This window comes from Dicentrarchus labrax, unplaced genomic scaffold (assembly GCF_905237075.1).
Source record: "Dicentrarchus labrax unplaced genomic scaffold, dlabrax2021, whole genome shotgun sequence".
Lineage (NCBI taxonomy): Eukaryota > Metazoa > Chordata > Actinopteri > Moronidae > Dicentrarchus > Dicentrarchus labrax.
The window spans coordinates 4,188,161-4,211,908 of record NW_026136704.1 but is presented as its reverse complement, the minus strand read 5'-3'; the positions used below and the strand labels follow the sequence as shown (position 1 = coordinate 4,211,908).

General features: G+C 39.7%; 1 protein-coding gene across 2 annotated transcripts in view; it reads right to left on the bottom strand.

Annotated features, from left to right (window-relative positions):
• Nucleotides 1-23,304, bottom strand: part of sez6b (seizure related 6 homolog b) — a 214,839-nt gene extending 191,535 nt beyond the window's left edge. For both annotated transcript variants that reach the window (XM_051397921.1, XM_051397922.1), the window contains exon 1: nt 22,886-23,304. In XM_051397921.1, coding sequence (XP_051253881.1) covers nt 22,886-22,958 — 73 coding nt within the window. In that variant the 5' untranslated portion in view covers nt 22,959-23,304. The remainder of the gene's footprint in view (nt 1-22,885) is intronic.
• Nucleotides 23,305-23,748: the final 444 nt, after the last annotated feature.

The window sequence follows — 23,748 nt, the reverse complement described above, 5'->3', positions numbered from 1 at the left end:
AGGAATAGGGTGAAGGAAGTGGATGGGAGTCTCAAAGAAGCACATGCAAGACCAGTTAACACATCCACTAAGATGACTATCACACTTATAACCCTTGCGACAATGGACTGAATTCTGCAGGCTGCGCTATTATCTGCTGGGGTTTTCTTTGGCTGTTTGTGTCTGATTTTCTCCAAATCAAAGCGGGGAGTGTGTGCAAAAGGAATCTACTTTATACAGTGTTATCATAACTGATACAGCACCAATATCCAGAGAATATTCCTTAAAGTTGTAATTGTACTAATCATACATTTTAAAACCAGGTAAACTAACTTAATTTTGTAAGTTAAAAAACATTGTTGATCAAGTAGCTTTAGTAAGTAAGTAAGTAAGTAATTGTATTTGTAATGTGAAAACTAATTACCTAGTAAATGTTTTAGTTAAAATAACTTATTGCATTACAGTGTAATTGCACTTACATTCCACCACTGCTGTGTGATTTAAATACCTTCTTAATGCTGCAATAGGTAATTTTTATAGAAAATATTATTATAATTATCGTGAAAATTTCAGCAAATATGACAAAACGTTTTTTTTTACAAAACGTACTTCTTCAATCTGAATATAACAGGCTAATGAACTCACCTCAGCGTGAAAAAGCTAAACCAGGTAGTTTACATCTCTTCTGCCTGACGGCCTCTTACCAGTGGCTGGATAGGATTAATGAGTTTATTAAAAAAGGCTGAGTTTATAATTGCTTTGACACCTGATTCATTAGAAATGGTCTTGGAGGAAAGAGGCGGGAGGAGAGTTCAAACCATATTCTAGTTTGAAGGTCACCCTTCTGTAAAGTGTTTTAATGGTTTCGTAATGTTAAGGTTGATGCCAAGACGCTTCACAGTACAATTTAGAGGGTCTTTTTGTTTTGCGTATTTGAATTACTATGTTAAGACATGTATTTGCTCAAATGTATTTATTGTATGTATTTTGAACATAGCCAAATTGACATTATTGGAAATCAGACATGTGAGCAACAGTTATATAGCACTACTTTTTATATTTTATAAGGTAAAAAAATTGGATTATGTTCCATGACAATGTTTTTGTTCTTTTTTAATCAAGGGAAATGCTATGTTATTTACAGTACAGAATTTATACAGAGGTGGTCGAGGTGGATGGTATACAAAGTGCAGGACTTGAAACCAGAGTCCTATGAATGATAATAATGAAAACATACCTATGAGGGAGATTCATGCCTTTTTTTTTTCCTTGTCAAAACCTAGCGCCTAGTATTACCCATAATGCAACTAGGCTGCCAACATTTCAGTTGGAGAGTCGGCTGTGTTGTGCCACTAGCAGCTAAAGTAGCAGAGGCTGCAGAGGTCTGGCAAGCTCATTTATTTCTTTATTTCTCTAACTTCACACCTCTAGATTTTTTTTTGCCTTTTTCAATTATGATCTTAAGTATAACTTGCACAGAAGACCAAGTACAAGTAGATATTTACAAAAAACCTTACTTTGATGTGGAAATTATCTTATCTATGAGCAAAGACTTGTACTAAGTGATTTTCCTGCTGGTTATGGAGGGGAACCGCAGCCTGTGGTGAACTTTGCATTAGCTTTCAGTAGCGTCAGTAATCAATACACACATTATCAAACTATTAATCAAACCAATAACTGACAGCCATCAATGTCAGACAACCTTCTCATACTGTAGTTGTGAAAAAACACATTAAAATACACAAAGCAGTTTGAAAATCTTTGTCACTCTCCAGGGAAAATATTAGACCAAACCAAAAAATATGACATTTTAAAAATTCCTTATGTGTCTGTAAAGACACATAGAAACACAAGATAATAATAATAATAATAATACTAATAATAATAATAATAATAATAATAATAATAATAATACATCATATGTCTTCAGTCTTGTTAATTTGGCATCAATATAATCCATAAAGATAAACAGTTTTCTGTACAAAACTTTACATTTTGTCACCTGATCTCACTCAGCCTGCATTTTTTGCTGAGCTTAGTGGGAGAAGTCTGTGGAAATGAGAGACAAAGCATTTAGAAAATTCTGATTTCTCACTTTAATAAGTGCCGGTTGGTGGTTCAGATACATGGAAAATTAAACACTGACTCATAGCACTGTAACTTAACTGTTTATCACGTGTGACTTTCACTCCATGTCATTTCCTGACTAAACAGGTGTGGTAAATTTTAAGTTGATTTCAGATTTATAAATCACAGGTGCATAAGTTACAAACTGGCTTCTTAGTGTAAACTGTTATTATCTTATGAATGTAACTTAAGCACACACCGACAGAACTGATCTCAAGACAAAGTTCAAGTATAAATCTAAAAACATTTTTATCAATGAGGACCCTGGAAACTTTGATGTGTAAAATCCGTAAAATTTCCCATTCATTCAAATCACTTTGGTAGCATACAAGATATTGTTTGCTTGGTTTTTGATATCCTGTATTGATGTTAAGAAAAATTAAAGTATGCAATTTGTTAGGCGACTTATTTTGGGGCTATGATAATATCTTCAAGTGCAAATTGCCAAATTATAAGGTGCATTCATACGTGTATATTTTCTGCATTTTGAATACAGACATACACCCAAATTTGCATACAAAACACTTCATAGAGTGAGCTAGTTTACTCCTACTGACATCTTCCCAAACACCCCTTTCAAACAGACATCACCTATTTAGTGACTTCAAGATGATTACTGCATGCAACCATATAAAACTTCTATTAAATATAAGGCAGAGCTGAGTGTAACCTTGCACAGTGCATGTTGCCACTGTGGACCTGCGCAGTTCTCCCTCCAGTGCTCTCTACATTCACTTTGAAACTAACAGAATCAGGTCTGCGGTGTTAAATATTTCATCCTACCTTTCCATGTAACTGTTATCCTGCTACAGCAAGCATGAAAACTAAAGAAAAAGAAAAAGAAGCCAGTGCAGGAGACACCTGGCTGACGTGCATTTGAATCTTGTTGAGGCTGTGGGAGTGTGTTTACCTCCCTGCACTGTGCATACGCTGTAGCACCATGTCACAAAATGCAACAAGGAATTTAGAGAGCATCGCTCTGTAGGCAACTGACTTGTATTTATCTTTTCATTGAATCTGCTAAAATAAGGTGATGATTGGCCTTGTACTGCATTCAAGATTGAAGACTTCAATAGTGGATCAGCTGAAAAGAAGCGCTGTGGAAAAATACCACAGTGGTTGACCTCGTAGATGTGCGGATGAATAGCAGACAGTGGCACCGATTCTTAGTGTAATTTGTGGGGGGGGCTACAAATGCGCGGGTTGAGAAGAATGACACTGAAAGCACCTTCCGTCTGCACTATGGAGCAGAAGCCATTACTGGCTATAGTGTTGTCAGCCGTTCAGCATCAGCTCCTTTGAGAATGAGGCTTTCAATCAATGTATGAAAAGCCAGTATCTCTGTGGAAAGAATGAGACAGAATAACTCATGATGGGGGCAGCGGCAGCAGTCGACTGAGTAGGTGTTCAAATGCAGTGCAACTGTCTAGAAGGAATTGTGTCGTTTTTATCCGTGCCATCGGCCTCGCTGCATTGTTTGTGGTAATGATGGTTTTCTTGGCTGCTGTCAGGCATATTTACAAGGATGACACTGTTGAGAGACGTTAGCGTGACTGGATTGTATTGGTGGTTTATTTCCATGTGGCAAAGAACAGTGCCATTTTCTAGTTTTGTGTCTACTTTACTACTCCCTCAAGATAATTCATAATCATCATAATTATATCAGTGTTGTTTACATCCATACAATGTTTTCATTGTTAACATTAAAGCTGCACTTTTATAAAAATAACTTTGTCATATTCACTGAAACTTTCATTACATCCTGACAGTAGTACATGAGACATATCAGGATTCTCTGGCTCCTCCTAGTGCTCTTAAGAATACACATTATCTGTCTCATGTATTACTGTCAGGATATAGTGAAAGTTTCAGTAAATATGACAAAGTAATTTTTTATAAAAGTTACCTACTGCAGCTTTAAGTATAATTAGAATATTTTGTACTATTAACAGGATAGTTTCCTTATTCAGTGATATAAATGTAGATGTTTGCCGTTATTTTCTCAATTTTGTCTATTTTACTGCAGCATATCTGTAATACTCCTACACTTATAATTGTATTATAAAACAATTGTTTGGAAATGATTTGTAGAAGTTAAACTGCTGTCCATCCATTTTTCCATGGAATATTTAAGTCCTCATCCGTGTGTATATCATAAGATTATTTTACCATGACACACGCTTTGTTAGACATTCTTTCTTGTGCACAGCCATTTTGTGCCTCCATCTTTTGTCCTCCTTCCTGTTGCTCATGCAGTTTGTAATTCATAACACTCACAGGGAGAAATGTGCCAGCCTGTTATTTGCAATGTGGGAGTTTTGAATAGCGGCCTTTAGGGAAACAGGTGCCAGTTACTGTAGGGGAGCAGAGCAATCGAACTCGGTCCTCCACGCTTCCGCCAGCCATTCAGAGCACGCAGTACCCCCCGCAGCCTGCAGCATTTCCTTGGTACATAATTAAGCCTTATTCAAGAATACAGCATGACTAATACTGCCAATTTTTACATTGGGCTGTTTGAAAATGTCTCACTGCCCTGCAACACTTCACTGTAAGCTTATTTGAGAGAGCACAAAACAAATTCTGAGTGCTACACAAGCACAGATTGTAAGAACAGAATCAGATTTGAGTGTGCAGCCCCGGCGATGTACACACTCATTTCTGAGTCTGCTTTCCTGTTTCCTCCAGCTGTCCTCTGTAAGGAGCAGTGTTCGGGTGTAACACATAATTGTAATTACATTACATTTTTCTGTAATGCATTAAGTAGAGCGCATTTGGTGAGTGAGCAAATCAAGTGGGTTTGTTTGAGTGGGATTGGCCTGTTAAAGCTATTATCTGTAACATTTCCTCATTAAACTGTCTATAAACTCTACAGCTATGTTCTATATGGAGTTGAGTTGTGTACTTCCATTATCCCAAACGTTTCCAACAATGTTCAAACTCAGAGAAATCTGTCATTTTATTCAGGTAACGCTGTGTTTCACTGGTTGCCTGTCGATGGCGTCATATCCCCTTTGTGCCTGCGTCAGCATTGTGGTTGTCTGCCAGAAGCTGTCATACATTGACTGTTTATCCAGTCTGAAGCCACATTTTTACCATCCACTGTTCAGATTAGATTTGAACTGGATGAAGGATTGTAGTCATCAGACGTCTAGATCTTAACCTTTCTTGACTTCCTGGTCAAACTGAACAGGTGAGGTTGTGCTCTCAGTTTGAGACTCAGACTGCCAAAATGAATCTGATTCACCTCTCGGGTTGACTTGCAGAATTTCTTTGTGCTCTCTGAAATCTTTTGTATACTACCATAGTAAACGGTAAAGATACGTAAAAGGATGTTCAAAAGCACAGAATGCTCTTAGTATTACTATTATGTAAGAAAACAAAGTCTGCACTCCTCATACACTCTGTCTTACTTTTGCAGATTTGCAATGCGGAGCCTTTGTCGGCCATTTGTTTGGCTCTAAGCGCTGCTCTGCAGCTCACCTGACAACTCTGAAGGTAAATAATGATGCGACTGATTCCTTCTGACAGGACTCTGTGTCTTTGCTCTGCATTTGCATGTTTTATGTTTATTAGTGCAAGAATGAGAGCCCGGGGTGTACTGTCAGTGGCATTTTACTTGGTCAGTTTATTACATGCGCAGTGCCCAGCTGAAGTCCACCCCCACCCTTCATTTCCATGAAAGTGATTAATACAGATTTCTCCTTAAACTCTCTTTTGCAGTACAATATTTCATTGAATTAATGACGGGCTGTGTTTTAAAATGAAAAACCCACCATTATAAAAATATCTAATATTTCAGTAATGTCACTAAGGCTCTGAATTAATGTCCACAATATAATTTATAAACTCCACTGACAGAATAAACACATACAGCTCCTCTGTCTGTGCCGACACATTCAACTGCTGAATGAATAATCATTCTAATATCTTCAAGGAGAAAAAATAGCTGAAGTGACAAAATGAGAGCATGAAACCATGTTAGACGTCAGGGCGGATTCTGCTCTTCCCCTCCGTTCATATGGCATTGTTGTGCAACAGCAGCTTGTGCGATTCTCAGCTTTCATATCGTCTTCGGTTTAAAGCAAATGGCTAGGCTTAGTGTTGAGAAGCAACAGCGTGGCTGTGATCATCTGCAGTGCATACTGTACTAATGAGACCATTACAGGGACGCAGCAAGCCCCTGGGCCTCACAGATGTCACCATTCCACATGTACTCTGCTGTAATCAACAGTACAGTGCTGCTCAGTCACCTCACTGTTTTAAATACTATCTGTTTTCGACTGTATTCATAAGATCTATGGGAAATAGAGCCTCCCAAAATGGCTCAAAGCTGTAATAAAAGCTGTTTCTTGGATAAGATGCACATTTATATGAAAACAGAGGAACCTATTAGAAACAACAAATGATTTCACAACCTGAACACAGCTTGCAAATCATACAAAAAAACAAAAAGGTAATATTAGTAGAAACACTGCCATTACCACTACCATTTCTGATATCTACTTTAATTACTAATATTACAGTATCACGACACAACAGAGCCGCACCATAAGAATATAATAAAATTCTTCAATTCCATTCAATAGTTCATTTTATGCTGTGAGCTCAAGTTTCAACAAATTATGAGACATGTTTGTTTGCATTTGTTGAATCTAAGTCCAATATGAGCTCTGGTTTGGTTTGGCTTCAGCTGCTAAATGCTCCTCTATGTTCATCAGCTAGTCACTGACTGTCTGCACTGGGCTGCTCAGCCACCTCACTGTTTTAAATAGATATACTATCTGTGTCCTACTGCATTTATCAAATCTAAGGGAAATGTACTATTCTCCACAGATCAGAGCTTCCCAAAGCGGATCTATGCAGCGATAAAAGCTAGTCTCTAACTTTGTCTGTCTACTGTTTCCTCAACCAATTTAAAGATGTAACTTGTATCGGTATTTCTCTTCACTGTAGATTCACAGTTCAAAGAATCTTTTTAATGGTATCCTTAATGTTCCTCAACATAGGAGTCTCCTGGACAACTTAATAATACAAAGTTTAAATTTTTTAATAATTATAAAAAAAGAAAAATGCAATTTTCACTTTCTCCTGCAATTTTGTTGCAAAAAATGCCTTAAAAAACGGCAACATGCATTGCAATTTCTTTGAAAAGGTGCAGTGAAATCCCCAAAAAAGACTGATTACAGTTTGAATGATCTAGCCGTCATTACAGCTTTTTATAATGTTCATGAGACATTTTCCAGCCAGCAAAAACACACCAACAGAATCAACAACAAGTAACCTACAATTACAACAGACTGTCTGATACTGCTGCAGACTCAGGCGTTCGGCAAATAGTACAGTGGTCTGGTCTGGTTTGTTCACGTCTCCTCTGCTCATTTGTTCTCATCCTTCTCCCTTACCAAAGTTCTGTCTTTCCTTGGAAAGATTTCAGCTCCCCCAGGCATCTCCGTTTATCTTTGGAATATAGATCCAAAGAGGAGGACATGAAGCAAGGATTAAAATCACAGCCTTTACTGACAAGTGCTGTTTATCTCGTCCTCTCCCTCACACTCACACACATTTGGACTCGTATATACAGACACAAAATGAGCAACTTCCCTTGCTGCTGCCGCTGAGCATCAAACTGTGACCCTCCTTCCCTCTTTCCCCAAACAGCTCTGCGGATGTGAAGCGGCGGTCTAAAAGAGAGCCAAGCCTGTCAGAGTCCTAATCGTTGTCGAGAGGCCCTTGGCTCTGTATGCACAACAGACGCCAGCCCCAATTAGACAGGTGTATACAGTCTGCCAGCGCATGAGAGGAGAGTGGACAGGCCCTATTCTCTGTACAAACACTGGTTCTGCGCCACCGCTGCTGGATCAATGCAGCTCTGGGACACAAGACGAGAGCTAGAATGGACTGTGCAGCAGGCAGCTTTCAGCAGTGGCTGAAAATAATCCCAGGAAGGACGGATGAGATGTTGACAGAATGTTGAGGAAATGAGAGATCGTCAGGGAAATGAGGAGCTGTTGATGTCGATTACAAACGCAACTTGTCAGAGCTGGAGTGCTGAGTTGTTGTTTCCCACATAACATTCTGACAGTGAATAGACGATCAGACGGCAGTCTGCTCCGTCACTAAAGGAGAGTGTAAATATAGAGCCACAAGGATAGCTGAGGCAGCTTCTGTAGCTACTGCATGCACTGTTTCATTACATCAGGAGTGAAACATCTTTCTCACATCAGTTCAAAGAGTTTTTTATGTTAATTCCAACATACCTTCTAGCAGCATTGTAGAGTAGTATATAAACAATACACAAGTCTTAAAGGTTATACAAATATCACTTGCCACTGGATATAGAGCTCCAGCACTTCAGACCAAAACAATAAAATAGAACAGAAATAAAATACAACTCACCAAAACTATCTTTCCACAATCTTTACAACAATCGCCAAAGCTAGTTGGTAAAAATAAACCCTTAATTCACTGAATTAGATACAAAACGTTTGATGAAAAATGATAATCTTACATCACGTCATCGTAACATCGTGACTTAAAGTGAACAGAAACAAAATAAAACTCACTAAAACCATCTTTGTTAGTCTTTCCACTGTTCCAACAATCACCAACTCTGGTTTGGTGGAAATAAATCCTTAATTTACCGACATAGATGATAGAAATAGCAGTTTCAGTCGCTGCACACGGAACAGACCGGGAGTGTGATTCCATAACTCCAATATATCTTTACAGAGATATAGTACAAAGAATAGTTGTTTGCTGATATATTCATGTTATATATAACCTTTAAAACTATAATGAAAACGTGAGAGAGTGATCAGAAAAATACAGATCCCTCTGCAGTGTTATGCAGTCCAGTAAGACAGACTTGTGATATTGTAAATATTTTGTTCATGAATGTAAATGTGTTTCAGCAAAACACCTTTACATATACACACAATACAATTCCACAGAAAACTGCAGATCTGATGCTGTTCTAGTTGAACAACCCTGAAGGCAGGTTGTAAGCAAAAAGACATGATAAGGTTCTTGAAGGGTTATTGTATAGAATGCATAGTACAGGTCTATCAGTTAGTAATGTAAGTAGTAATTGTATACCTCCTTTGTTCTACAGACCGACCTCCACACCCTTACTTTCCGCATCGACACACCACGTCCAGCACTGGCACTTAATGTTGGCACTGGACGTTGTGCAGTGTTTATTGACCAATATGAACATAATTCCTGGGAATACTGGGCAACTTTCCCCCAAACCATTTTTCCCAGAGGTCCAAAAACCTACTGTTATTCCTAAATCGGAATTCTACCCTGCCCCAACAGATCTGCTGTTTGTAAGTTAGTTTTTGCTAATTTGATTCAACACAGATTTGCTTAAGGCTATCCACTGGCTGAAATATTAAAGGTTTCAAAGTTCCTTGAGGGGGTCTCCAGAAAAATGGGGAATGAAGTGGTGCACTATTATTTCATTGGCTAAAAGTTATCCCAGTAAGAGAATGTATAAGAATGACTGTTCATATGTTTCACGCTCTTCACTGTTAATCTGCCAATCCACAGTACAGACAGTTATAATGGAAATTTGATCAGACGGGGGTACCTGAGACTACATATTATCAAATACAGCTCCATGGCTTGATGTGAATCAAATTGGGGGACCTTGACACCAAAAAGGTCGAGAGCCACTGCTCTGAACAACAGGCAAAGGGCAGACAACAGATCTGTACTGATAGCAGGCAGGTTTATTCTTAATAAAAAGATTATTTATCATGACTGTTGACTTGAATTCGAACAGAACCTGTTCAAGAACCAGAGATAATTTGTTGGAAAAGGGTTCCTCCTGGTCCACACCTCTCTTCTGAATAGTCCACCGTTTCCAGCAACAATTGAACCATTCATTTTACCTGCACTATCTTATCATCACATTTTAGCTCCTAACTAATCATGTATGTATGTGCGCTGTGTGCATGAACATGACTTATTTTAAATGACATTTCAGTAATCTCATAGTTTAAGTATATTCATTAGAATTGTTTGTATTTTGATAGTTATGTTTTTTAATTAATTAATTAAATTTTACACGTACCATAGTTTGAGAACCAGTGGTTTTAGACTAACCTTTCTCTACACCTTGGATGGAGTCCCCCCGTTTCAGGATGAACTGCAACTTCTACACAGCCTCTCAGAGATGCTAGCATGTCTGTAGACTTTTAGTGTCATAATTGTGCTCTAGTGGTACATACTACCAAACAAATTTATAAATAATGAAAATACCACAAAGCAATTGCCTCACAGACAACCTGGGGCCTTCAGGTGCCCTGAGGGTCTCAGACCTCGGGGCAGTTCTTGGTTTTACGTCAGCCTTGGCATGCTACAATAGTAACTGATTAACTGACAGCCTTTATAAATCCTTCTCTAAAGGCAGGGGGTTAGAGTGAAGTGTCGTTAAATTGGGTGCATAAATTGATATATGGTGAATATTTTGTTTCTCACCTCCTGCTGACCACCGTCCATCAAATCCTCACTGGCTTGTGTTAATCAGTGGCAGTTACAGGCCGTGTGAGCTGCATGATTCATTGATATTACTCAGGCGGTGAGAGAGAGAGCAGAGTGCTGTTTAGGCAGGGCATCAAGCCCAACATGGCTCAGATTGGCCATTGATTTGCAAGAAATATCCCCAGGTGCCCCGGGCACGATGTTGAGTGACAGCTGCAACATGACAGCTATCAATTAGACCGTGCTAAGTATTAATGCAGCAGCCGGGAACCATGGGAATTATTCTGTCAATTAAGGTAGAATTAAGTGTATCTGTGAGCAGAATTGGATTCAGAGAATGTTCTATTGTCAGATTTGGAGAGACATTCAACTCATTCTATGACTATTCACGTCACAGCGTGTTATTCAAAGACCAGAATACACCAGAGAGCTGAAGCGATGTTCAAAGATGACAGGATGTGGGATGTGATGGTGACACATAAAGCAGGTGCAGTTCAAAGCACATCACATCCCATTTGCATCCTCTCTAATTTAACTCTGAGAGGCTCTGTCATGAGGAATCTCAAACAGGGGAGGAGACAGAGATATTGTAAAGCAGATGAATGCAGCCTTCAGGAAACCAGCTTTGACTGACAGAGACGAGGGTAAACACTTCACAGGCGCGCCGCTCGCTTCAGAGGCACTGTTATGCAAAGAAGGGGATAGACGGAGAAAAGGGAAAATGAGAGTGCTCCACCCCTCCACCCCCTCAGCTCCTCTCAGGAGGTGTCAGGAGCTGTGTGTAAAGAACCCAGCGCCCCCATTTCCTGTGAGAGGGAGTAGCACTGAATTTTGATAACACTCATTTCCAATTGAGCTCTTCAAAGAGGAAAAGGCTCGGAGACAATTAGAATGAGAGCGTAGCCTCAGCGCCCTGAATAGCCCTTGATGAGAGGCAACGTGCAAGTTTCGATAGGTTAATCAGCCGTAATCGGAAAGCAGGTGTTGAACACGCAACCTTACAATCCTCCAGCCCAAATTATATGATCGTCACATTCACAAAAGTGCGTCTTTTAATTAAACACAGTGTCCTTTCCCGCTGTCTTTTCCTTATTCAAAAGCGTGAAGCTGCTGATTGCATCAGATCAGTGACACTAAGAACAAATTGCTTTTCTGCCATGGCAGGGATGATGAAGGGGGTGGGAACAGGGGGTGCCTGTGTGTGTATGTGTTTTGGGGGGGTAATAGGGAGAGAGTGTTGCTTATCACAAGAGAGGCACAATGGTGATTTTAATCTGAAGATGATGCAAAAATTACTGCGCAAAAATTTGTTTCTCAAGCTGGTGAAAAGGATTTCAAGTTTAATTTTTATTTATAAATCATGTATCAGAATAGAGTGAATCTTTTCTACAGGCCTACAGCTAACACCCAGGTATTTAAAGACCCCCTCCAGACATGTATTAAAACATATATATAAATACATAAATAGTGGAACAATAATGTGTCTAATATGGTTTTTCTGCAAAAAAATTCTCTACCTCAAAATTCCAGAATCTCTGAATATACAAATGTTGTTCATTTCTAAAGTTTTGCTGCTGGACACAAGATGTCTCCTCCTTCACTGTAAAGTCCATTCTCAGTGGATGTGCACTGGTGGCTTCAACTTTCTATATCACACTGTACAAGTTGCATACTGGACCAAGGTTGACTTCCAAACTATTTGTGATGTCACAGATCATGCTGGTAGGCCCCCGCTCCTTAAAATCTGTGAGAAACTTTCCACTTTCAGCAGGTAAATGTGACAACACCCTACTAGTGTCAAACTCTGCACAGACAGTATTTAAACAGCACACTGTAGGGACAAGAAGAAACACAGATTTCTGACTGGAGGGGACTTTAAAGCACATAAAGTGATGTGCAAATAAAAATCTCTGATGCTAACATTGGAATGTTCTCAAGTGACCAATATCCTTCAGCTTGCCATTCTTCCTTAAAAGGTTATATATAATTTATATTTTATATATGTATATTCTGTGATAAAAGGTGAAATAATATCAGTACGTTTGTTCCAGTGTTTACGGTCAATGTGCTGTAAAATATACATATTTGCTCTGTAATACTTAGGGCCTGTCCTCACGAATACGCGGCCTCACCCAACACGATGTTGTTTCGAAAAAAATCTCCGTAAACACGGCGTCGTTTCCAGAAATATCTGCGTCCACACGGATTCACTGAAACGACCCAAAACGCTGTAATACATATGCCAGGCCTGTATGTGCTGCCACACCAATACACTAAAACTGGAAGAGAAGCCATGGAGCATGCGCTGTTTACAAACAAGTAGTAGTAGTCCGCCATTAGTGTTGTTGTTATGACGCGTCTAGCGGCGGCGGCTAAGGTTAAAGGCTAGAGAGGCGGGGCTAATCCATTTTCGCCGTCCAGACGACTCCGGGCAATCTGACGTTTTCGGATTTTCAACCACAGCAGCAGTCCTTTTTATAAATACACCCACAAACACATCTTTGGAAGCAAATAAACCTGTTTACAGTTGTTAGTTGTTTTATTAACCATTTACGGGTAAATCTAAGAGTGCACATGCACGGTCAGATCTAGCAATAAGGTGTCTTTCAAAGTCAAATTTTTTGGCGCACACATAATAAACCAGCTATGTTTAGGAAACACCAGGGGCCACAATTGGTTAATTGATCGACGCAGGTCTTACGAAAAGCTGCAGTGTGAGTTATTTTATGAAGATCTCAGGGTAACTTTCTGTGTCAGGGTTTTAGGTTTTACAAGTTGTGAAGAGAAAAAGTAATACAAATAGAATAAAAGAATGTGAGAATGATCAACAGGGTAGGACCACACAACAGGTTTCATGTCACAAACTGGTTACTGGTTGGGGACCTTTGACACCCCAGGGGCCTGTAGATGTCATGTGTGCTTTACAAAGCAAACAGGAAACATAGCTTGAAGGTATATTCATTTTCATTACATCACACCCCATTTTAACCTACTATCTATGTTTTTAAAGAGTGGAAATGTTGATACAGACAGCAAATGTGGGAGGAGAGATATGGGTATGATATGGAATCACACTAAGGACATTGCAGTTAGCCTACATGCTTTGAGTTATGACCACTGAGCCACTAAGATCCCCAGGAACTAAAATCATGAGGAGAAAAATGGAATTTTAACTTTAAGTACCGTGGGTATATATATGGCAGGCTTAGAATTAGAAAGATCTTCAACACACACAAACTACACATGTATTCACGTGTATTTATATGTAGTATGCACTGTATATTCACTAACCCAGGGTTTGAAATAGTTTAATGCCAAACAAAGTTAATGTTAATCTACATTCTGAAAACAAAAGTGATTTGTAATGCATTATGATGGCGCTAGATGAAAAGTCAGAGGATGACCAAATTTATTACAGTTCATCCTCTGGGGAGTACTCTGGACTGAAGCGGTGGACTGACCAACCGACACTGCCAACACCACAGCCACGCTGCTAGCATGGCTAAAAACAATGGCCTATATGTGATATTTAAATGATAATTAAATTAGATTAGATTAAATAAAATTCAATAAAATTCAATTCAATTCAATTCAGTTTTATTTGTATAGTGCCAATTCATAACAGAGGTTATCTCAGGACACTTTTCAAATAGAGCAGGTCTAGACCGAACTCCTTATAACATTATTTACAGAGACCCAACAGTACCACCATGAGCAAGACCTTGGCGACGGCCTGTTAAAAGGCAGAAACCTAGGACAGATCCTTCGGCTCTAGGTGGGTGGTCTGCCTTGACCAGTTGGGCAGAGAGAGAGGAAAAAAGAGAGAGAGAGAGAGACAGAGAGAGAGAGAGAGAGAACAGAGCTAACAACAGAAGGACAGAGACAGAGACAAAGGTGCACAGCAACAACAGTAACAACAACTACACTAATAGTAGTGACTGATGGTGATGATGATGATGACAACGACAACTTTTAAATGTGGAGAGGGTGTCTGCCTCCCGGAAAACTGGAAGCTAGAAATGATTACACTATAGGTAGATATGATTACACTATAGGTAGATATGAATACACTATAGGTAGATATGAACATCTATAGGTAGATATGAACGTTATAGACTATGGGATAAAATAGCATCCTGTTCAGGCAGTTACTGACACCTGAACTGAATAAAATCTAACAAAGCCAGGAGAAACAATAACAGTATTTGTCTTCCTGACAGGTCCCAGAAGGAGCATCTAATTGATGAAGTCCATATAGCTTCCAAGCCTGATCAATACCAGCACAGAGTGACTGACAAACTCAGATTGCAAAGGACTACCGCTCACTTTACCCATTATTTTACCATGGGCCTACCAGCCTTCGACCAATATACTGATGAGTCAATATTGTCCCTTACTTTAGATAAAGATAAATCTTTTTATTGTCACAGTATATACAGCATTTTTCAAACATGAAACGAAACTTGTCCTCCTATATACATTACTATATACATTAGGCAGCTGTAGCGCCCGGGGAGCAGTTAGGGGTTAGGTGTACACAGGAGTCCCTATACACTGAGCTACTACCAGACAAAACAAAGATCTGGTTCCTCCTTTGGTTATTCTTGGTTAAAAACAGGGTTATAGTGTTATATGATGGTCTAAATACTATCTTGTTGTTGTGATAATGATGTAAATAATGTATGTGAAAACACTGGCTATTAGCAACATTACATTCTACAATTACTCATGATGTTTTTTTGTTTTTTTTTCAAAACTAAAGTAACCATATCTAAATGTAACAATTTCTAGAAAAACATTTTATTAAGGGAAACCTCCAGAATTACATTCCTGGCACTGTGGGCAGAGCTCCCGATATGAGCTGTGGTGCCCTGAGTTGACTAAAAGCTAATTTATTCAAGCATATACACTATGTAAGCATAGTATGAACTAAATTATTTTAGATCCTAAAACAAAATTGGAACAAGGGCTCTTCTAAGCCTCAGGGATAGGTAAGAATTATATATTTTGGTAAAATTGAAGTTAAGGCGGAAGTGCAAGAAGAATGCCCGCACAATCGTAGTTTCCGTTACGACCAGTTACTATGCAAGTGATCTGGTGCCTTCAGGGCCCCTAAAGTTCAGTGTCCCACTTTGGCACTTTCCTGCTTAGTGTGGTCCAGCCTTGCACTGAACTGTTACATGAATAAATACAAGATATTCTTTTATAACTTCACAGTCCTTTTCCCGCTTTCACTGGAAGGGAATTAGGTTGTAGCAATTTGATTAACTGCGCATTTGTTTCTGAATATCTTAATACTAATGTGCAGCACTAAAGCATATTATAGACTGAAATGATAAAACAGCAGCTGCATTATGACGTCATGTCCTGTCATGCAGAGGTTAAGTTAAAATCTAACTTAACTTTAATTTTCCGGTTTATATTGTCTGTACACAGTGCGTTCTAATACAAAATAATTGTGCTTAATCAAGTTATAACAAACAAATTACTAATGAATACATACATAATGCATGGACTGAAAAATGGGGAAGGGGGCTAAGTTCACTTTTTCCCCTGGGACACAATGTGGGTTAATATGGCCATGCTTTAAAAATCTACAAAACTGTCAAAATTCAAAAATTCAACGAAATTGCAGACTGGAGTTGGTGTTCAGGCGTTAGTCTTGACAAAAACCTCCCACATCGCACGCTTTAAAAACCCATATGTGGAACTCAAGAACATACTGCTTCCTCTCAGAGAAAAATTATCACATAAGAATTTAGAATTTGGAAGGCTTTGGCAGTGTGGGGACAAATAAAAAGAGAAACAGTGTTTTAACACAGAGACAAATAAATGTGCGTGTTTAGGTTGTGTGAGATTGCATTCCTTACTTTGGCACTGAGTATCCCGTGCCTTTGGAATCTGAAGGCTGTGTGTGTGTGTGTTTGGTGTACTGAATTGCTGCTGTTGTTGGCCTAAAATAAAGCCCCTTTAGCCCAGTGAGCCTTGCAGCAGCCATTAGTTTGAGGCAGCTCTCCCAGCAGAGCACTGACAATGATGACAGGCAGTGGCAATGCAAGAAGGCCCTGGGGGTGGGACTCCGGGGCATCACTTGCTCTGGGTCAGCCAGGGCCAATGTATTTATCTGGGCAGTAATCTGAAGGAAAAGGGACAGAATGCCTGACCCCAAAACCTCAGGGACATCATCAAAACAGGTTCTATTTCAAGTCCACCATAACTCGCCGTGTCGCACAGGGCCTGCTGTCAGACAGCACAGACTGATGAAGACAAGCTGATGAATAACACAGCAGCAATCAGCAGTGAGTGTAGCAGCTATGGGTAAACTATTAAGGAGAAGCAGGACTGATCGCTCATGGATCTGAGCTCCGAGCTAAAACTGGCCTAAAGCTGAAACGGCAATATTGTCACCTCACTACTGACTGTGCACAGTGATTTACTGCAGACTGGAGACACTCCTTCACTCTGATAGCGAGTACATTAGCAATGCTTACAAGTGCTGCTGTATCACTTGTATACAGGCTGAGGTGGTTTAAAATATTAGTGTTGTTCTTCAATAATATGAACACATATTAACTATACATTCTTATACCTTAACGACTAAATAAGTGACTGCTGTTGCAGAGTACCAGCAACAGGCATACCGGACCTTCATTAGACCAGACATGCGTCCTTCCATTGTGAAATGGTTGTAGTTTGGTTACATTTAGGCACCAAAACTATCCCATGGTTTCAAACCAAACTATGATCTTTTAGGAAAATGTAAGTATGTTAGTATGTTAGCTAAGGAGGCTATTGTTACATACGTTAGTAAGATAACATTCGTACGTAAGTTAAAATAAGTCAACGTTGACTTTTGGTTTCACATGGGACACTAATAACGGCACCACTGTCCTCTTCCTCCTGGCGGTCCAAAGTGTCATAAACCTGCGTTCTTTCTCATTTCCAGCATGTGGCAGCTCCATTGGTTGCAAGAGTCAGATAGTATTGAGTCTTATGAAGAAACAAGAGAGAAGGACAGAGACAGAGACAAAGGTGCCCAACAACTATACTAATAGAAATGACTGATGATTAGTTTATGGTCTCAATCTCTAGTTGTCTTCCATACAGCATGATGTTCATTTAGTAAATTATGGACGGATTTAGAGTAAAATAGAAGATATAGCAGGGTACTTCCGGGGCTACCTTGTGACTGAAAAGTCATTCTCAGTGAGTCCGTCCAGCTCAACGCACCAAACTCAGATCAAACTGTCAAACTAAGCAGTGCTGATCAAATAAGGATCAAGATTCTGTTACTGTGTTGAGTATTTCTCACCTCAGGCGACCCACTGTTTCCTGCTACGGACGAGTCGTCTTCACAGCCAAAGAGAGCAGCTCAACTTGTCACAACAATTTTACAAAGTATGTTTTCCTACCTTCTACCTAACCACTGATTACCACTCATTTCACTGTATAACTTGAATTAAGTATAAAAATCAGAAAATGTAAATTTGAGTTCCATCGCAGAGAACATCATGTCTGCTTTTATGTGTGCTGACATACTGTTGTTGTAAATGCAAATTCATTTGAAATGCTTGTTAACAGACAGGCCACTGCAAGGTTGCTGTCTGTACAAACTGATTTTCACACCATAGCAACATGAATGGAAACAAAGTAGAAAGACATTCCAAATCTGACACACTATGACATGCTTTGGAAGATGGCCATACATGAAGTATTTGTGATTTGTAAAAACTGGGATGAAGCAGAACACTATGTTACAGATCCCTGCAGGGAAACTGCCTTCCAGAGAGTTCAGAGGTGGAGGTCATCCACAGACCATCGCCCCTGAAGCCAGCCATGACCTCTGCCGTTCTGCTTCCCCAAAGATACACATTTCACACTTGTTTTGTTTTAATGCGAGCAAGGCTCTCAAAGAACTCACTGCTTCGTGCCACAGCGACAGCGTGGAGCCCTGAATCTGTTTCGTTAGGAGAGGTAGCGGCCAGACGAAGAGGCTGCAGGGTCCTGGCACTGCTGATTACAGGCTAATCAGGGGGCAGGGTGAAGGATGGCCATTGCTAATGTGAAGTATCACTTGCTTTGGGTGATACTTGTCTATTAGAGCAAGAATAGCATCTCATAACGCTGATTAATCTGCTGATGATGGATGAACGGAGAGAAGGCCTACTGCACATGCACAAAACATGAAAAAGTGATAAATGCTTTAGAATATTCTGCTGGAGTGGAGGTGTGTGAAGCTGGGACCCAAAAGTACCCTAGCTGGTTACATTTCTACAAGCATGTCACACCCACTGGCAGGTAGATTGTTACAAGTTATGTAGCATTATGAAGCATTGTTCAAGCCCATAGAATTTCTTTCATTCCCTTCAGGATCCAAAAGTTTCCACTGATACCAAACATGTCAGGTTGAGTTATGTGGAAATGTGTCTAAAACAATAGACAGGGCAGAGAGAATATTTCAATTGGATGTACTGGTGCGGCTATAAACACACAGCAACAGGGCAACAGAATGTTTCACTCAGTGTATATCTTCAATAAGGAATTCAAACAGTGTGGAAAACAACCTCATTTGACTTCATAGCATTAGGGGTAAGGAGAATGGTTATGTGTTTTTATACGTGCACAAACCTTAGAAGACAGGAGACATCTACAGCCGTGGTTACTTTGAAGCTCAAAATTCAGAATGAAATCATTTAGATTTAAGATTTCGGCTCAGTTGTCTAATAGGATGTGATCTAATACGGCATTTATTCAAACAGCAGTGTGACGCACGTAAAAGTTATGAATATGTCATGCATTGAGCACCAACCCATTCAGTAATAACTCTTTAACACGTGTTCTATGTAATTTGTCATAATTTGTTCAACACTTCAGTTTATCCTAATCCTGACCCTAAACCTAATCCAACTGGATGAAAAAGGTGCCAATACCTTAATTCAGCACAACCCTAACCATACTTAACCCTACATCTTTTTGGGTTGTTGTTTTTATGTTTTTATACATTATTAAATGGACATTTTCAGTGTCATTTTCTCCATGTTAAGCTAGGTGTGTGTTATGCAGGGCTGCAGTTTTTCCCCACCCATATTCCGCCCTTAACCTGCCCTTGATTAGCTCTGCCCTGGTATTATTTTCTAACCCTAACCATCTCACTCCTCGTGTCTTAAACCTAATCAACCAAACCAACAAAGGCAACGAATACCAGCCAATAAGAGGCAGAATAGGGCAGGGGAAAAAATTTTGCGTAATACAAGAGTTTAGGGTTAAAAGTTATATCTCAGTTCACCGGGAGGTAGCGGTACGCAATAAAAAGTGGACAAAATCAGAAGTGTCGGTATTCGGTAGCTGTATTAGCTCATTTCAGGTACTGTCAAATATGTTGTTGTATCAGTAACAAACTCTATGCAGAAGTTTAGCTTTGAAGCTTTTATGTCCTCACGCAGACAGACGGCATGCACAGAACACAGTCAGGAAGTAATGGCACAATTTTTCTTTTGATACATTTATGAAAAGGGTTTAAACTACACCTCTGCAACTGGTTTAGGCCTGTTTATTCTGATTGAGGTGTTGATATGCATTGTTGTTATGTTTGGGCTTTTAATCAATTAAAATCAGAAAACTAGGCTCCATGTTAACAGAACTAATGTTATTGTTATTTAGTTTGGAGAAATATAAAATTTTGGGTGCCACTTTCCAGTAACCCTCACATTTTACAGAGGTGTAAAGGGTTTATAAGTTGTAACTAACAGATGCTTTAATGGTTATTAACTCAAATTAATGCTTTGGAGGTCAATTCCCTCTTTGGACACGTAGTAACACAAAGAGGGAAACTTTATACTAAATAAACTATAACTTTTGAAGATATATGCTTTATCATATTAGCTTCATAACAATTTAGAATGCATTTTTACTCCCATCACTTACACAGGAGGCACATTATAGAGGAATCTCCAGTGTGAACAGGAGGAATGATTACAGCAAGCAAAAACTGTTCCAAAGCTCAAACATCCTTTAGTAAAAAACTATTTCAGGGTTGTCAGGTTGTGGCTGCTGTTTATCCTCCACTGAATCACTTGCTTTGTCTTTTTGGCTCTTTACTCCATCGGGACGAGCTCTGCAATGGACTGTTTGACCTCTGACCTGAAAAAGGTTGTCCAATCCTGATGTCCTGATGAGAAGCCCGTTCCAGGACAGCAAATTGTCCTGACCTGACTATTAATGACCCACCGGCAAGAGAGGTTCTCTCACAACCTGCCAACCCAAAAGTTGTTCTTATTGATACATTATAATGCCCTATAAAGCATTTTTATTACCAGCTTATAAAAGCTTTAAAACGGGTGTCAAAAGTGGCATTGATTTTTCGTCTCCGTGCTGGTGTTTTGTGTCAGAGGTGTACAATGAAGTGATCGCAAAAATAAATATCAAAATGGAATTAAATGCAAGAATTTAACAAAAGATGTTGAATGTTTTACTTGTGTCTGTGTTTTTACCATCTGCCTCTATTGTGACAGCAAAAATGAAAGCATCGATTTATTTACTGATCATCCCACATCTCAGCCTGATTATAAACTACATACTAATTGTATACTAAATAAAGTACTACATACAGTACTCATTTTCATAGTGTTCTGCTGTGAAGTACAAGAAGTCAACATATTTTTCTGTTTCATACCAAAAGAAATGAGGGAACAGGATCTTCAGAATGGCACCACCATTCTTCTTTATATTTTGGGGGCTTTTATTTGATAGAACAGGTGAAGACAGACAGGAAGAGAGAGCGAGAGGGGACTACATGCAGCAAAGGGCCACAGGTTTTAATAGAACCTGGTCTGCTGTGGCTACCGGGCGCCACAGGACCCACCAGTTCAGTACTAACGTTTTTACCTGCTGTGAGTAGCCTTTCCATTTCACTTTTGCATTGCATTGTGGGTCAGCAGTGCTCATTAACAATACAGTTCAGTTTTAGTGTACATACTGAACAGAATTAGTACATAGAATGGATTTAGGATACAGCTATTTAAGTGTACAAATAAGTGAGGACCTCGTTTGTGTGTGAACTGTGAGGGTTTTGTGTGTGTGAAGGCACAATATGGCCTCATCACTGAGCTAATAAGTGAGCGAGGAACTGTTGATCTTGCATTTGAAACTCACCACCCAGCGTAAGAAAAACTTTAAGTATTCTGACCAAGCAGAGCGAGCAGCTCAATCCATCTATGTCACCGTTAATCGTCTGCTTTGTGCACACGCTCGCTGGCATGTGAGCAGCCAGCCTACAGACCTGAACGCACAAAGCCAGTCGACACATTCTCTGAGATGTGATTATGCAAACGCAAACACAAGGCGTAAGCATCCATCACAACCTGAATTACCAAGGTTGTGGAGTCAGCTGCATTTCCACAAACACATCCAATTAAAAGATGACTGTCTTCAGATAACTTCTTCCCTTGACAAGTTTATTTCTTGACATCCATCCAACACAAAGAGTGTGTGTGTGATATTTAGATGATAGTTTTTAATGCACAGAATTGATTTCATAATAAATCATATTTAGGACCTAATATAAAGTGCGAGGTAAGAAGAAAATGTTTATTGTTCAGATTGCTGCAACCATCCAGAGAGACAACTCTCTGACATTGCTTATGTTGTGTAGCCTTCTCTGTTTTGTCAGGGGATATGAATAATGCAGGGAGGCTGCAAAAAAAAAAAAAAAAAAGCACTATCAACCATTCCACTATTGTGACAAGAGCACCACGAGATAGGCTGCATTCATTTGGAGCACTTCTTTTTTTTTTTACCAAGGCTGGAAAATGACATTTTTATCAGCCTGTTCGCCTGCTTGACTTTCCTTTTTTCCCCTCTTGAAAATTGAAAACTTGAGGGATAATAAAGCTACAGAGGAATCACATCAGAAGTTTGAACTGTAATTAGTCTGTGATTTCTGTTCTAGAAACGGTGTTTTGACTGATAACTTTATAAGGCGTTGAGGATGCGTGCTGTGTGACCGGAATGAGGAAAAACACAGCCTAAAAAAATTAAGAAAACAGCACATCCCTGTTAGTGTTCATTGCATTAAGGAGTGTGTTTTTCCGGGGGAAAGCAGTGAGCCGTGTGAGCACATGGAGGGACTGACAAAAGAAAATCGTGAAAGCGGAAAGGTTCCCGGGCGAAAATAACACACAAATCCACAAGAAGAAAAACACCTAATTCAGGAGGTCGTGGGCTAAAAAGCTCCTCATTAACCACGGGGGGGATTAAAAAAAAAGGGAGTAAACATCTTTTGGACAATTCTTACCTTTAGCGCCCGTATCCGTCACCACCGCCGCCAGAACAAGCAGGAGAGGGAAATAATCTCTGATCGCATTCATCGCGTTTTGTCCCCCGCTTTGCGCTTCTCGAGCTTTTCCTAGTGAACGTCCTTGGGATCAACACTTTTCCTCTGAGCGCTCCTCTCGTCACTTCAGCCCGGGTTCTCTGTCTGAATGCGCTCGCTGACAAGAGACGAGGTCTTTTTTAGTTTCGGTCCGCCACTACAGACTGTACTGGCTGTGCGTACTGAGTCCACTGAGTGAAGGCTGAAGGCTGGAGACTGTAGAGCTGCTGCCGCCGCTGCCCCGCACCGTGCTCTGTGCTCTGTGCTGGGAGCCTCCTCTTCAGGGCAGCGCCGCCGCCGTGCTTTCAGCACCACGGACAGCTCCTAGCGTTGGCCAATGGAACACACGGAGAGCCAATGAAGCTCAAAGTTTGGGACGTACTAAACTGTAAACTGTAGAATTGCATCATGATTTGCTCTCAAGCACTAGAAGTGTGTTTTCATTGACTCACATCGTTGAATATTCACGATTTTTTTTTTTCATATTTTTTCATGCAGCCATCGATTCCAATCATTTCAGCAGCTATGCTTTGAGTAAAAGAAGTACACCCACATTGTAAAATTACAAGTAAAAGCCCTGCATTTAATACTGCACCTAAGTCGGAGTAACACATCACCTAAACATACTTAAAGATCCTATACAGACATGTATTAAGGGTCCAGTGTGTAACAATTAGGAGGATCTATTGTCAGAAATGGAAAATAATATTCATAGCTATGTTTTCATTAGTGTATAATCACCTGAATATAGGAATTGTTGTGTTTTTGTTACCTTAGAATAAGAC